The sequence below is a fragment of the Physeter macrocephalus genome, chromosome 6, assembly GCF_002837175.3.
Source record: "Physeter macrocephalus isolate SW-GA chromosome 6, ASM283717v5, whole genome shotgun sequence".
NCBI lineage: Eukaryota > Metazoa > Chordata > Mammalia > Artiodactyla > Physeteridae > Physeter > Physeter macrocephalus.
Window position 1 is genome coordinate 8,468,017 of NC_041219.1, and position 17,133 is coordinate 8,485,149.

Below are 17,133 nucleotides of genomic sequence, written 5' to 3' on the forward strand. Positions count from 1 at the left end.
TGCAGAGCACAGGCTCCGGACGCGCAGGCTCAGCAGCCACGGCCCACGGGCCCAGCCGCTCCGCGGCATGCGGGATCCTCCCGGACCGGGGCACGAACCCGCGTCCCCCGCATCGGCAGGCGGACTTTCAACCACTGCGCCACCAGGGAAGCCCTAAAGCTCCAACTTTTAACTGCTATGTTACTGCCCTCTGCCAAGAAGGGCAGGGTTGCAGTGCTGGAAAGATAACTTGGATTGTGATTGAGATGCTGCTAGGACACTGCATGGAAGATAGTATTGAGGCTGAAATTTAAAGGGTGAAGGAAACAGAAGGAAGAGTTAGTGCAGAAGTCTGGGGATTTGAGGGCAGGATAGATCTGGGGTGGAAGAACCAGGGCAAAGTTCAGAATGTGTCTGTCAATCTGGAGGGAGTGCCTCTGAGTGATACTTAGCAGAGAAGTTTAAAGGAGCAGAAGAGCACTTCGCACGGCAAACAGTGAAACCACAGAACTGATGACCAGAACTGCAGAATTTAATGTTCTTTCTTGGATGGAACTTGGTAATGTCTACATATATGTTTGGTTTGTGGCATCAGGCAAAACTAGTTGTAAGCTATATTCAGCATGACTTGTCATCAGAGGGGAAATGATCCTGGACAACAAACTCTGCTGATCTGTGAGCTCAGAATCTGACTCTGGCAGGGAGGAGAGGCCTGATATTGCACATGTTTTTTTGTGCTAGTGGTTATTTAATAATGTAGAATACATTAAAGTCTATTTCTAGTTTATGAAGTTATACATCAGAACATTGCCCCTAATGCTGGAGACTGGATTTCAGTTTGTATGTATTATAAGACCCTGCTTGATGATTCTTTGAACATTTCCACGTGATTTCAGGGTTCATTTTAGCACAGTGTTGTTAGGGTAGTGGGACATTTTTCTTGGTGACTGACCTTCCCCAGAGTCCAAAAGAGGAAGCTGCAAAGCTTTCTTAAGGTTTAAGCCAGATTACAGGGGAGAGGATTATTCTAGAAGGAATAGTACATTAGTGGCTGCGGAGGGGGGACTATCAATTAACAGTCTACTACTAAGGTGCTTAGATATTTTCCTCTGGAGCTCAAAGAGAGCTATCTGGGCATGTGGGTGGTGACAGATGACATTGGAGTGGGTGAGAACACTCAAAGAAAACTAGTAGAATGAGTTAAAACACACACACACACACACACACACACACACACAGATGGAAATCCTAGAACTCTGGTTTTGAAAAATCAGAAGATGACAAGAAAATAAAACAAACAAACAAGAACAAAAACAACAAGAAGAAAGGCTAATCTGGGAAGTGGAGGAGAAACACGGATATCTTTCTATGACAGACCCTAATTAGCAGTGTGATAAATCTCAGCAGTATGAAAAAAGTAAGAACTCAGAGGTCTCCATGAGATTTTGTGCTCTTAGTTAGCGAGAGCTGTTTCAACGTAATGTTAAAGATAAAAGTAAATTCTAGTGCACTGAAGGGAACAAGTAGAGAAAGTCAGATTTTTATGGTGATTTATGTAATTACATTCACTAGTATTATATGAATATTTGCTATCTGCCTATAGTTTTAGGACTAGCGTAATTAATTGGGAGCAGACTCCTATGCATAATTTTATCCAGGATTTTCTTTAAATTTCCAAGTAAATTTGACTCTGAAACATTTGAGTTTTCTTACTTCTGTTTTCAAGGCATATTAAAGAGTTGTGGTTGCACACGTTAATGGATATAGCCTCATGACAAATTATTTTGCAAAAATTGAAACAATTTAATTCATCGTAAGTAAATCTTATTATCTTCAAAGTTAAGCAAAAGAATATTTCAGTTACTGAAGGTATTAACAGCTTCATTGAGGTATAGTGACATGCAGTATGATGCACATATGTAAAGTGTAAAATTTGATGTTTTAAGATATGTATACACCCATGAAATCATCATCATAATGAGCCTATCCATCACCCCCAAAAGTCTCCTGTTGCTATTTTTTTAATTTATTCTTTTAATCGAAGTATAGGTGATTTACAATGCTGTGCCAATCTCTGCTGTACAGCAAAGTGACTCAGTTATACACATAGAGACATTCTTTCTTTCCTGTTGCTATTTTTAATCCCTCCTATCTGTGTCCCCAGGTGACTACTGATCTGCTTTTTGACATTATAGATTAATTTGCATTTTCTAAAATTTTATGTAAGTGACATGCATCATACAACATATATATTTTTTCTTCCTTTTTACTCAGTATAACTATTCTGGGGCCATCCATGTTGTTGCACTTATTGATAGCTCATTTCTTTTTATTGCTGAACAGCATTTTATTGTATGGATATACCACACATTTTCCATTCATCTATTGATGGACATTGGAATTATTTCCAGTTTGGGCATATTGGAAGTAAACTGTTATGAACATTTGTGTACAAGTCTTTCTGTGGATATATGCTTCCTGAAGGTGTTCTTAAAATATAGAACTGTTTATGAGATAAAGGTATAGAGCAGAGAGACACAGTTAAATTATCCCTCAATAGTTGTTAGAACAAAATCCAAGTTTCTTCAGTACATTGATAGAAGGTTATTATGTCTGTAGTAGCGTAATCTAATTTTTAAAATTTTCTTTTTCTTTCCTTCTGCCAGCAATAGGCATGGTTCCCTGTATCTATTGTAAAGCCTGTGAGCATCTGAGAAGCTGCCTCCTGTACTTGATCCCTCTGTGATTTACTCTGTTCTCAATCACTTTATCTGAATCTGACTCCATTTGCTCAAGAGTCTTTGTCTGGCTGAAGTACAGCTTTGTTACTCGGGTCTGACTTCTCTGCCCTTAGACCTCTGGAAACCAACCTGTCACCAGCTGCCTACTTAGGTCACCATTGCCTGAGATCGTTGGCACCAACCTTCGGCTGCCCCCTCACCACACCTGCTTAGGCTGCTAGTCAGGCTTTTGCTGTCTGATGACTGCCCCTGGCTGTACCTTCTTTATTCCAAACTCTTAGACTCGCATCTGGCCCATGTCTGGAATTTTCTCTCCGTGCCATTTGAGCCACTCCATATCCCAGTGTGCGGCCTGATTTGTTGACTTAGTCTTGGGGACCTGACTACTCTCGGCTCTTGGAGAACTCCAGCAAACAGAATTGCCTCTGTTTTGCAACAGGCTTGTCCGTAAGTCCCCGTGTTCCTACAAGTAAATGGCCCCAGACCTGCTACTGCTATTGCCATCTACTGGTGGCACGCAGAGTTGGTGCAATGTTGTTCTATTGCCTAGTTTGTTTATATTTAAGGACGGTTTCAAGGTAAAATCTTAAGCAGAAGTATGTCTATTTGTTATGTACTTGCACTCTGTATAATTCTCACATCTGTACTCTTCTCCTTTATATGCTTCAGCCACACCAACCTTCATTCTATCCGATATGCTAGTCTCATTTCCTCCTTAGGGCCTGTGCATTTTTTGTCCCCCTCTTCTTAGAACAGTATATCAATACTTCCACAGATCTTCAGACAGCTAGCTCCTACCATTATTCACATCTCAGGTGAGATGTGATTACCTTAGAGATGCCTGCTTTGACCACACTCCACCCATTTCACCCTACCAGTCAATCACTGTCTTACTCTATTATTTTTTGGTAGCACTTATCATTTACTAAATTTCTTTCATTCATTTATTACTTGTTAATTAACCTCCTCTTCCTACACACACCCACAAATAAATATAAGTGCCATGAGAACAGGGAGCAAGGAGCTTGGATGACAGAACAAACAATGCTTGTATTGAGCAAAAGAAATGCTCAATAAATACATACTTGTATAAATGAATGCACATAGTACCTCTGTCTGCCTGTCGAAATCCTATTTATCTTTGGAAGTCCAACTCAGATACTATCTCTTTCAAGAACTTCTCCAACTAAATCTGTTTTCTCTCTCTTTCACAGGACTTTTTATTCTTTATTTATTTTTTTCTGTTAAGCTGTCATGTTTCCATGTAGTGGATACAGGCGCCATACTTGACTTATCTTTAGTCCATAGGTCAGAAGCACAGGTAACAACCTGGGCTTGGGACTGGCTTTTGAAGTAGGGATGGAGGGTGCAGTGTTATAGGACTGAACCCTTAACCTGTGGAATCTGATTCTATCTTTGGGTAGATGGTATCGGAATTGAGTTGAATACTGGGTCACTCTGTTGGAATCCAAGAATTACTTATAGACGGTGTGGGACAAACCCTCCCATGTCCCCACCCCACATGCACACATGTTGAAATTGGCTCCAGGAACCTAAGAGACTGTCCCTCATTCCTTCTTCCTTTTCTGAAGCAATCATAATTCTGAATCTGGTGTTTATCATTCCTATATGTGTGTAACTGTGTGTGCATTTTACCACTACTGTCTGTCTGAGTATATGTGTGAATGTGTGGTACTATTCTGCTTGTTTTTAAGTAGTATATGGTAAGGGTCATTCTACCCCTTATTTGTTCCCTCAACATTATGTTTTTCAGATTATCCGTGTTGATACATGTAGTGTTAGAATCTAGTGGTAAGACTATTTCAGTTGTTGTATGGTATTCCTTTTTAGAATTATTTCACAGTTTCTTTGTCAGTTATCTCAGTGAAAGGCTTGCAGTTTTCTCTTTTCACTCTTACAAAGAATACTGCAGCAAACATTTTTGTACCATTATTTTCTTAGCATCCTAGGGAGTTAGACCAGGGTTTACATGGGAAAGTGGAGCCAGGTGGCCTGGGTTCGAATCCTTACATTGCCGCTTGCTAGCTTTCCCAAGCAGCATTGAGCACCAGCTATATTCAGGCCTTCTGCACATGCATGTCCTACCTCAGCCCCTGGCAACAAGTTATCAGCTTGGCTTAGATGCCTTTGGCTCCGGCGGATCCTGCTGGATCCAGTTCCCAAATGCCACTGCCCGTGGCTTCACATGCAATCACTTCTTTGCATTTATGTACCATTTCTGGTCCATGGAGAGGTTTATAGAGGTTTATTTTCAAGCCTTGAGATGATTTTCAGTTTTTCCTTTTAATATTTTACTTATCATTGCTGTGTGTTTGAGCAGAGAGAGTGCATCAAAGCATGTACTTACTGTGTCACCTTAAGCAAACGTTGATAAAACCTCTACAACCTTTTAAAATAAGCACAAATCTTAGAATCATCTAATCATAGATTTTCGGAGCTGGAAGGGATTTTAGAGATCATGACGTCCAATAACCTTATTTTATAGGTGAGTGAATTGTGGTCTTGAGAAATTAAAGTGATTTCCTGATGTCATATATTTAATTAATGGAGGAGGCAGGACTAGAACCAGAGTCTGCAGGTTCTCTCAATAGTCCTTTTGACACTACATCTACTTTTTTAGTTTCTGAGCTATATTTACATGTAATATTTTATTTTTAACAAAACTCCAAAAATACATTAGAATTAAGCAATTAGAAATATGACCTGTCGGATTTTTAAACTTATGTGAGATGTTTTCTTTTGAACAATATTGAGGTAAAAGCAAGAGTACAGCATTTACTGCACTGAGCTGAACATATTTTCATTAGAAGGCACAATGCCTTTTGACTCTGTAGATTCCTGCTGCATTTGGTTTCCTTGACTTTCTGCAACTTATTAGGATAGGCCCATCAATAATGGTGCTGATACTTCCAACCTCCTACAGCACTGGGTCTGAAAATGAACTGTGATGGATGGATATGGCCAGCATTTACAGTGATAGCCTATATTTCTGCTGTCACGTAGAAATGGCAGGTAGTTTAATTTAGAAAAAAAAATTACTGAGAAAGAACAAGTATTTCTTCTAATTAGGATTTCTGGACTTTTGTCGGATATGAATTTAGAATCTGACATGTTTGTTAAAGCCTTTGGAATTGTTTTATTCTATTTCTAGATCTTTTAGCTGTGCCTAAGCATCCGTATGCTGCTATGGAGAACTGGGGACTAAGTATTTTTGTGGAACAAAGAATACTGCTGGATCCCAGTGTTTCATCTATTTCTTATTTGCTGGATGTCACCATGGTCATTGTTCATGAGATATGTCACCAGGTATGAGAAAAAGGATCAGGTGTAAGTATAATTGCAAACTATCGAGAATGTAGAATGATTTCAGATACTTAGATTAGGAGCTAAGTTATTATCCTCCCAATTAAGTTTTAATTGTATAGAGCACCGTGTAGTTCTTTTTGGAAGATAGGCTTTTCTTCTCAAATGACGGCACAAACGAAAGCAAACACACGGATCATATTGAATAAGTAACTGTCATTCAGTTTAGTTGAGGAATGAGATGGCACTGCTACCCAGCAGCCTCTTTGGAGACCCAATCCACTCACTATTCTTTGTCAACCTTGCTCTATTTTCTTGTGATTATTGGTGTGTATATACGGTGAGTGCAGTGATGGCAATGATTTATTGCATTGCTGAAAGATGCAGCTGAGTTTTGTGTACATGTCAAAATTTGCTTTTGCTGAAATCAATTTGTTATTCCCCTTCTCCCATCACACAGACACTTAGGAAGTCTTTCACTAACTCCGCGACAGCCTTTGTTCTCAAATGATTGATATTTTTTTGTCTTGACATGTTTAGAAATTCATATGTAAATTAGCCAGCTTTATCATGAAGCTAAGATAAAATTAATTTCGTTTTGATTTTATGTACTTTCTTACAATGATAAGAAGGTATTACAGAGATTTCACAATGCTTATTAGAATCTTGATTCTAGTGAAAAAAATAACTGAAAATAAACGTTCGTGCTAATAAAAAGCAATCCTTGTCCTGATTACCAGAAACCATGGATAGTTTTTAAGTGAAAACACCAGAAATCTCAGTGTGATACTGTACAACTTCAATTTGTTACCACCTCAAAATCTTTTTAAAAAGCTTGAAAACCTTAAGAAAGAGTGAGGTGGAAAATGTTGTTAGTAAAAGAGGCCGAACAGCTAAATGATAATACATGAATAGGGACTTCATGATAAATTGTTCTAGGCCATATGACCATTTACCTGTATGTCAGCCTTTTGCAGTGAACCTGTAGATGTTTGCACCTGTCATGCTGGTCAGCTTGGGCATGTGTTCCTTGCTGCAAAAACTTAAGGGGATCCATTGCAGAGATAACCAGGGCTCCTCTATTGTGCTAAAAATGGTTTCCAGCTAAGCATACAATTCTTTGACGCAAATCAATGTCCTTTTTGAACGGTCCTAGAAACGAGTTACATGTAGAGTTCTGTTGAAATAAGAACACACTGATCATTGTTTCTAGAACTGGATTTCATTTGTTCCAGGTTCTCAGTTACTTTCTTGTTCTAGCTTAGTGGTGCTCGGCTACTTACTATGAGGAAATGAGCCAGAAGCTGGGAGAAACACATAATAATTTCCACTATCATTGTCAAAATATTTTCTACATTACCGTTTCTCCTCACCTATTTATTGTCACAATTCTTAAGACAGGCTTTCAGTTTAAGGGAGAAGAAACATTACTTTCTGATCAAGAACAGAAAATGTTTTAAATATCATTTGTTTTGTGGTCATCAGCATATTCAGAGTTATCTCTTATTTGTATTTCTATTAGAGATCCTCTTGGGTAAGTGATACTTTATTAATATTGAAATGCTCAGCCACCAAGCTCTTTCCTCTAGCTCCTAAAGCTGTAAAGCTATGATCTGATGCTTGTCTGACTGCCTTTTCCTTCTGCTTCTTAAATAACTCACTCCCACTTAGAGTCTTCACACTAAGGGTTACTTACAAATGCCTATAATCCTCTTGCCTAAGGCTTTCTCATGGCTCCTTCTTATCATTAAAGTCTGAGCTCAAATGTCATCTGCTTAGAGAGAATCTTTTTGTTTTTACTGTCTAAAGTGACCCGTCCCCCATTCCTATCACACTTTGTAATAAGATCTGAAATTGTATCGTTCATTTGCTTATTTTTTATTTTCTATCTCACCTCATTGTCCCTTCCTCCACAATAAAGTGTCAGCTGCCTGAGAAGGGACATTGTCTGACTTTTCATCATTAAATCCCAAGTCTGTAGGATAGTTCCCGCGTATAATGTTTTTTCGTTTTGTTTTGTTTTTTTAATGAAAAAAGAATTCCTTTAAGCTTTGGTGAACTCAGCAAGGATTTCAGAGTAATGTTTCCTGATCTAATCAAAACACCAATTATAAATTACAACATTATTTTCCTGATCGAAGAGATTTTTTTGGTCCAACCCTCATTATCATAGAATCATGGAGAGTCAGGTGTGGAGCATCTTAAAGCCCTTATTAGTTCCTTCAATCAGCCGATGTCATCTGTGAATTGCCTCTGCCACTGGAAGGCGCTGCTTCAGTACTTCCTGTGATGAGCTCACCACTTCTCGAGGTAGTATTTTCCATCTTCATCCATTTCAGTCTGTTAGAGGGTCTCCTGCATTTTCAGCAATGTCTACCAATCTACAACCCTAATTTCCATCCATTAGTACTGATTTGTCCCCTGTAGGGCCATAAGACCCAAGCCTTTTCTTCTTCTATATACGAGGTCTTCAAATATTTGAAGACAGCTGTTGTCAGTTTTTTTACCCTGAGCCCTTTCTTCTCCAGGTTAAATCTTCTTGTTGTGCTCCTTGAACATTTGATTTTTGTTCTTCCCTGAATGCATTTATAGGAAATTAGTGTCATCCAAGTAGTCAAATAAATCAATGGTGTTGCCACAATGTATTTTAAGATCACAAAATCAATTGGAGAATGAATTCCAGTTGTGATAATCATAGTTTAATACATTTAATTTTAGATAAAATAATTCTGGGATAGATGCGATTTTATCTGATGCCCATTCATTTGTCACGGCAGTGGTTTGGTGACCTCGTGACTCCTGTGTGGTGGGAAGACGTGTGGCTGAAGGAGGGATTTGCTCACTACTTTGAGTTTGTTGGTACAGACTACCTCTACCCCGGCTGGAACATGGTAAGTGCACTTTTTAATTGTTTGGAACTCTAAGTGAAAGGTTGATCCTGTGTAACATTGGGCTTATCTTATCATCAGACATGACTGAAAATACCAACCGATGCATGAAAAAAAAAAATTAGCTATCCAATAAAGGAAAAGTAACCCAAAATGTAAACAGTAGTATTCCAAAAGATTTTTGTTTATTAGAACTAAATAGAATCTGATTGGTTAAACGATGATTTCAAAATGGTACAAGTTTTCTAAATAGAAATATTTTAGATTGCAGTATTTGATAACAAAGGTAAATTATCCCTTAAAATAGAGAAGGTAACAGTAATCAATAAGTTATATTTTAAGTGTATAGGATGTTTCAATATATAGAAAAATGAGAACTTAATATTTCTTCAATGTGATGAACTCAAAAATTAGCTAAAATTTTTGATGCATTATTGCTGTTTTTACTTTAGGATTAAATGATTTAATAAGAGGTCACTATAAAGAGTTGTACACATTATACCCATACCTGTACGTCTGAACCCGAAGTAGGATTTGTTGTACCTTAAGCAGTGATGTTCTAGGACATCCTAGAAGAAAAAGTGGAGGGAGGGTATGATTTCTATATGTCATTTAACGTAAGTTTTTCATTTGGTATAAGCTTCCATTAATCAGTAAGTGACTATGTTATTATGGAGTAGAACCCAGGGTATATGTTGTTTGCGAACTTGAATTTTAAATTTATTTTAAGTGGCACCACGTAAAAGTTGCAAAGTACTGACATTTGTCAACTTCCAGAAGCTCAAAAGCTTTCACCTGTGACATAGCATGAGTGATAATATATATTTATTTCACACCACTCTTTTTTGATGTTTAAATTATTATGTGATTATCTAGTTATCTGTCATGATTACAGGTATGATCTGAATAGTATTTAAACCAAGGTAAAATATAAAGATGTCTGTAAGTCATGATATAACTTCTCTACCATAAATTCAACCAACTCCTGCTGAGTAAGAAAGGTGATCTTACATATCTCAGAAGAAATGTTATAATTGTGATATCATATTGATATGTTTGAATTATCCAGTTTTGCTTATATTTTATAAAGGCAACATGGTTCATTTGCACAAATGTGTGAGTTAATTTTACTTAGCCTTATGTATCTAGGTATGCATGTATATATTATACAATTTAAAAAGTCTTATTTGAACTGTTTTATTATGGCATTAAAATTAATTAAAAATGCCTTTAAAGAACTTTGAAGAAAAATCATCAATACCATCAATATTAATTAAGTAATTTTTAAACAAATATGAAATTTGAAAACTGAAATGTTTAAGGATATTGAAATATTTGTAAAACTATATTTTGGTTTTTAGTTGACTTTCAACCAAATTTGTTTAAAATTATCATTTAATTTTCACTATGCTGTGGATTATTACTGATTTATAATTCTATTATGTTTCAATATTAAAAGATGTTAGTATTACAAATGGCATATTACTCATATAGGTAAGCTTTTTCTTTTTTTTCAGCTCATTCAGCTATCTATGACAAAATCCTTTCTATTCATCATTATAAAAATACATCTTAGGTTAAAAAGGAATCAACAGAATTATACTAGAGGTGAAAACTGACAGCTTTTGATGGTTTTAGCATGGCAGTGGATCCCAAGTTTCAATGTCCTCATACTGGATTTTGTCTTTGAATAATTTTGTATATTCCTTCATTATCTTTATCAGTTAAGTTATAAATGGAGAACATTTGTATAAGAAATATTGAAAATTAATATAGAGTGTAAATAACACATCTGAGACTTTGTCCTTAACAGAATACATGCCATGCACTGGAAGTATAAAAACCTTGAGCTGGTAAGATATTAATCCATATGTTATAATCAAAAATAGGAATTAATGATGGATTAAACTAAGAAATGAAAGAATAAGGTCCATCACAATTAATTAGGCAATAGTGAAAACAGGTTTTATTATTATGTCTCTTTATGTTCAGATTTTAAAGATTACAAATACTGTCTGATCATTGGCTGCTTTTGCTTTTCTAGTAGTTTTTTCAATTTAGGTTGTAGAGTACCTCAATACACTAAATTTATAAAACCTATAAGAAGAGACTCTAAACAAATTCTCCTCCAAGGATCGTTAATATCTTCTTTGCAAACAAAATTTTAGGACTAAGTTAGCCACATAAGTAAGAAAGGATATTAAGTGACTTTAAGGCTGTGTCAGCACTATTTTTCATAATGGCATCAGCAAAAGAGTGAAAGAAATACTAGAAAGAACAAGAGTGATGGCTGTGTTAGCAGTAACTCATACTGTTGTGATATGCACAAAAACTCACCTAGGAGAACAAGGCTTGGGCTTCACTAGAACTTAGCCTAAATTAGAAAAACCAGAAGTCAGGCTTGTGTCAGAAGTAAAGAAATTCAGGAAGCTGACCTCTTTTGCCTCTAATCTCAAAAACAGTGCTTTAATTATTTTTAGACACGAAGGCTCAAGCACTGAAACACAATTTCAGTTTGCTAGGGAGATTACTATGACAGTCTACCTTCGATGGAATAGCAATAAGGAAGCCCAGAATTACACTGTATTGTTAAGGAAGCTCTTGTTCTGATTTAGGATAGTATACTTGTGTAGCCTGCTTAACTGTTAGTAAAATCTTAGGTTGTATATATGTGTGTGTATGTGTTTACAGTCAGTTTCTGCTAAAGCAATAATCAGTTTTTACATTAAAAACACTACATGGAATAAAAACTACTATGAAATTTTGTTTCCCAATAAACTGATCAAGTATACCATTTTATAGATATGGGCCTTTACAGGTAGTATGATATAAGGTCAGGAAATGGATAGGCAAGAAGAAATTCAGATTCCAAGAAAGGCCTTTCACTTCTTTGACTCACCCTTAATATTTGAGAAATGGGGGCGATTATACTGACTTGGTAAGCACACATAATTTTTGTGACGATAAAATAACTTTCGAGGTCTTTGACATGTATGAACCGCTATACAAATGTGAGTAGGTATCATGGACCTGGAAAATAATAAATGCTCCATTACAAAGGGGCATTGATTTTATGTATAAATACCCTAACATTTCCAACCCTAGTAATCTATTTTGACACCCTAGATTTCTAACAATTATGTATAGATTACAAAAAGTTTTCTGTAATCTTTGTATCTAGACTCAGTCTCCCCAAATCCATGTTTATCTATATTGGCAATGTGGACTATTCTATAGGAACATAAGCCTTATATCATGTTTCATTCATCAAACAGAAGTGTCAAGATCAACAGAAGCAACTTCTTCAGCTCAGGGCTGGGGTTAGATTTCATAGGTTGAGTAGTCCTTTTGCTTGATGTTATTTGATCAAAGTTGGTTGTTAATGGCAACATTATTGGATGATTAAGTTACAGTATGCTGTTGATGGCCCTCCAAAGGGAGAAAAGAAAAGACTCATGCTCCCTAGTTACTATTCTTCAACAATTCTTTATCATTTACATTTGAAAACGTCTATGATAAAAGAGCTTTAATACAGGAAAAGGATGAATAGTAAAATGATACCATGAAGAACTCCTTATTTTACAGACCTGATGCCGATGCAGGCAAAATCATATCCCTTGTGCATATTGCACAGGTCTTCACTGTAATTTGTATCTGTGTGATAGGTGTAACCTTTAATTTCCTGAATGTAGCCTCGTAAGGACATACTTGCTATAATGAGAATTATTCAACATGAGTGTATGTTCTTTTATTAAATAATTTGGGATGCTAAGTAGCTTTACACAGCAATAACTTTATACACTGATAAAGTCTGCAGACTGGGAATTCTTCCTAAATTTTTATGAGGGCACATACCTGGGCATAAAGATAACTATTAATAGAGAATTGTGCAATTTAACTTCATTATGCTAAATACTTAGGATATCTCAAAGTGTATTGCCCAAAACTTTGATAAATTGTTCTCAATTGTTTTTATCATGGGCAGGACTAAACTAGTAGAAATGAATTCTGCCATTAGACTCAGTATCATTTTAATGTGCTCCAACAAAAATTGCCTGCTAAATTTAATAGGCATTGCAATAAAATTACCTTTACTTCTTAGATTATTTTGTTTTTATTCAAAAAGAAGTTGAGAAAATCATTGGTGAACTGAAATAGATACAGAGTTCATTGAATTCAGTTTTTTTTCCAGTTTAAATATAAAGACATACTGCTTAATTATTCTAAACAATAATAAACACTCTACTATTCAAGAGAGAGGAAAATAGAACATTAGAGAGAGAAAAAATTGTTTTGGTTAATATTTTACTTGTTCAGCTGTTCATGTCTTAAGTCCGTCTTTGATTTAATGTCTGTAGGGAAGAAAGCTTTCACATGCCTTTCAAAGTTAGTTAATATACATTTCAACAGTACTTGGTACATTGGTACTATTGCCTATGATTCATGAATATCAAAATATATTTGCCCAGGAGGGCTACGGTGTCAAAGATAGACCATTTGGGAATTAAATATTTATTTTAGAATCTTACTTTATAAATACTGAATACCAAATAAATGTGTATATGTATATACACATACATCATATATGTGTGATTTTCCATAGAGTTGTATTTTGTCTATTATGATAAAAAATCCACATATAATATTCTACTCCTGAGAAATCAGTAAATTAGAAGGTGATCCAATTGTTTTCAACTGGTAGATGATATTTTATTCTCAAATGACTGACATATTGAATGTGAACATTTTAAAAGCTTCTTATGGCTAGTCCCAAGGGTCTATGGTATTTTTGATCCTTCTCAGTAGCTTAAAAGTGACATTTACATTGAAAGACTAGAAGAAAAGTAGGAGTGCTTGCTTGGGTCTCCTGGGGGTCACGGTCTTCAAAATAGACTTCTTCTTTATGCTTTCCCTTTACTCTTCCCTCCGAACCCCTCTGCAAGTCATTTCTCTTTGTGCTGAAAACATCAACTTTTGTTTTTTAAAGAAGAGAGAAAATTTTTTTTTTCTCATTTGAGAGGATCTGGGGAGCTGTAGCCTTCTCTTCTGGGAGAATGGGTTACTTTTTCCTTATCATTAGTTGTTCGAAAAGTTTGGGGCTTTGGTGGACAATAGGCCTATATAACAAACACAAAGAAAGTCCACAGAGGAAGTAAGAGCTGCAAAGAGAACAGCGGCTGGTACCATTAGAGGAAAGGGTCTCGTAGAATTCAGGTCTGAATTCTGAGTAAATATAGGAGTTCTGAGGTGTATATTCCCGATGCATTGAGAATGAGACTAACACTCAGTATACAAATTAGGATAATCAAAAAAAGGATGTCCGTGTTAAGAATCAGGCCAGAGATTTGGGTTCTAACTAATGGTGACTGAAGAGATGCTAAGAATTTCTAGCAAAGAAGAACAGTGAAAACAGGAAGTGCACCTGTTATACGAGCGTGTTAAAATAATTCTCACTAAGGCTAATACAATAACTAATTGGGTTAATATTTTCTCATTTTAGGACTCTGTGCTTTATACAAGTGATCTTACTGACGCGCTGGTAACCCTGTTATGGATATCTATTATAATGAATAAGGCCAGTCATTTGTTAACTGTTGATGCACATTAACTGACTTAGAAATTGTATGGCACAAAGATATTTTTGAGGATAAAACAACAGTTGAAGTATTTATAATATATTCATACATTTGTTTTGTCTACACTTATAGTTCTTATATAAGAATCAAGACATTGTTGGCTTCACAGTTGTTTGGGAAATGGAAACTTGAAAAGCTTGTTGTCAAGGTGTGTTAAGTCTCAGAAAATGTAAATCTGCTTCATTTACTGCTTCAAATAGAAGATCAGGTTTTATTAAGTAAGATATCTTTAGAAAGGGAAGAAAAAGCCAACAATCCACTCATACTCACATATATTCACATATACTTCTATACATTCAGGTACATGTCTAGGAGGTTCTTCTTAGTCACATTACCTCCTTTTTTTTTTTACTATGTGAATTTTTAAAATTTAAAACAGAGCTGCAAATTGAAATTTCACGTATGTTCTTAAAGGATGATTTTTTTAAAAGCCATTTATATTCAGAAAGACACTAAGTGTTTCAGGTTTTGTATATTTTAAACTTGGAGATAAAAGATAAATGAGCATTCCCTTCAGAATAAAGTATTTCTTCCGAAGACTGTGTTCAGGTTTGCATGGTGTCAAGGTCCTTCTGCATTTCCTTAGGAACTTCAAAAGCAACCAATAAATTGACGGGATTAGACACTTCCTAAGAAGAAAACTCTTCTGAACCTGGAGCCTAACAATAATGCAAGGCTGTCCTTTCTCATATCTAGAAATAATATCGGAAGAGTTAACCCATTCATTCCCTTTTTTAGGTGAGAGCAGTTTGCAAGCAAAATATTCCAACTTGCTAAAAATGGTCAGACATCACTTGATAATCAAAAAAATTGATGATGCCAAAAATTTCTATCAAAATGATGAAATGTTCTGTTAGACATCATTGTTCTCAAATACTTATGATTTGCAATAGCAGATTATACCAGTTTAATCTGTGCCTTTTATCACGCTTGGTAAAAACGTTTATCTTCTTATGATACATGAATCGTTCAACCCTTGGCATCATTCAGTATCCTCTCAGATATGTTAAAGAGAATTTGCTTTGCAAAATCTGTAACATGAACACAACCAAAAAGGAAAGCTGGGGACTAAGAGGACAACCAAAGAATAATTCATTAATTTTCTAATTATTAATCATCCTTAACCAGGCAGCTATATGCTTTAAAAGATATTAGAACACACTCATTTCTAAGCAAGGAGTGACTGTCTCAGCCCATAACCCTTTATGGAACTTTTTTTTTTTTTTCCATTTCATCAAGGTTACTTTAACACTGTTCAGATGTTGCTAGACAAAGATGTGATAAATGAAAGTAGTGAGTTCAAGTGATAAGAATCAAAAAATGTAAAGGAGCTTCCTGTCAAGAGAAAGCAAAAAGCAATAATTTGAGGTTGATGAAGATTTTGCTCCAATTACTCCAGTAACACTTGCAATAATAAAGACTTACGTAGCATTTACTGTGTACCATTAAACACTTTACGTATGCTAATTCGCTGTGAAGTAGAGTAAGACCTTCTGCTAGGTATCTTGAGAGTACGCATCTTTGCTGTCATTTTTCTTAAGAGTCTGAGAGTGTGGTAATGGCTAGACTACCATGCAGGCCACCACTCAGGCAGCTCTCTTCAACCATGAATCTAAGAAGATGATTTGGGGTAGAACATGTTTTGACACTGAGCTGAATAACCTCTGTGGATCTACCGTTCACAGATTTAAGTAAGCCCCTTTTGAAACTATTTATATCTTTAGCTTTTTACCTTTCCCTGGGACTAATGAAATAAAATTCTTTCTAATGATTGGAGTGTTATCTTTGTCATATTTGTCTTTAAAAATGAAGATATGTGGGGATGCTTTCTTTTCTCTAAGAACCTACTTCAAATCCACCTGTGTCCAATTAACTCCTTTAATCATTTAAAATTTTCTCAAGATTTTATTTATAGTTCAGTGATGTGTTTCCTGAGTGCTGTTAACATTAATTTTATATAAACTAGTTTGATGGATTGCTGCCACTTTTTTACCATTCCATTCAGTTATACATTTCATTTATTCTGTTTAATTAATTCATTCAAAGAATTATCAAGTACCCCAAATGAGACATTCATTTTGCTAATTTCTATGGAATAAACCTCATGGCTTATTAGCAGAGACCTGCTATATATCAGCTTCTTATACACACTGTATTTTATCTTTATTGTGGTGGTTTCAGTTAGAAGGTGTGGGTAGATTGAGTATTTTTTTTTTTTTTTTTGCTCTTAGTTGACCAACCATGCCTCTGTCAGAAGTTGTTTTGTTTATGCAGTAGCTCAAAAACACAGATCCAAAATCTCAATCAGACTGTTCATATTCATAGATATGTTTGGAAAACATAATTTAGCATAGTAAGTCTCAGAGGATTAGCCAAATAATGGAACAGGAAGAAGATTTAGCTACCTATTATTTTTATATTAAATGGATCAAACATGTTCTCTAATATTTGCCTAGATTTACAATAGCTATTTATTTTTATTTAGAATTTGAGTATCTTTCTGCTCAGTTAAGCTCTCTTCTTTCCCTAAGCTTCGCAGCTTTGCTTGGAAGATAAATGCTTTAA

General features: G+C 35.6%; 1 protein-coding gene across 1 annotated transcript in view; it reads left to right on the forward strand.

The window, feature by feature from the left end:
- TRHDE (thyrotropin releasing hormone degrading enzyme) overlaps window positions 1-17,133 on the forward strand; it is a 443,586-nt gene that overhangs the window by 226,901 nt on the left and 199,552 nt on the right. Inside the window, exons 4-5 of the mRNA XM_024122728.2 lie at window positions 5,893-6,047; window positions 8,822-8,935. Coding sequence (XP_023978496.2) covers window positions 5,893-6,047; window positions 8,822-8,935 — 269 coding nt within the window. The remainder of the gene's footprint in view (window positions 1-5,892; window positions 6,048-8,821; window positions 8,936-17,133) is intronic.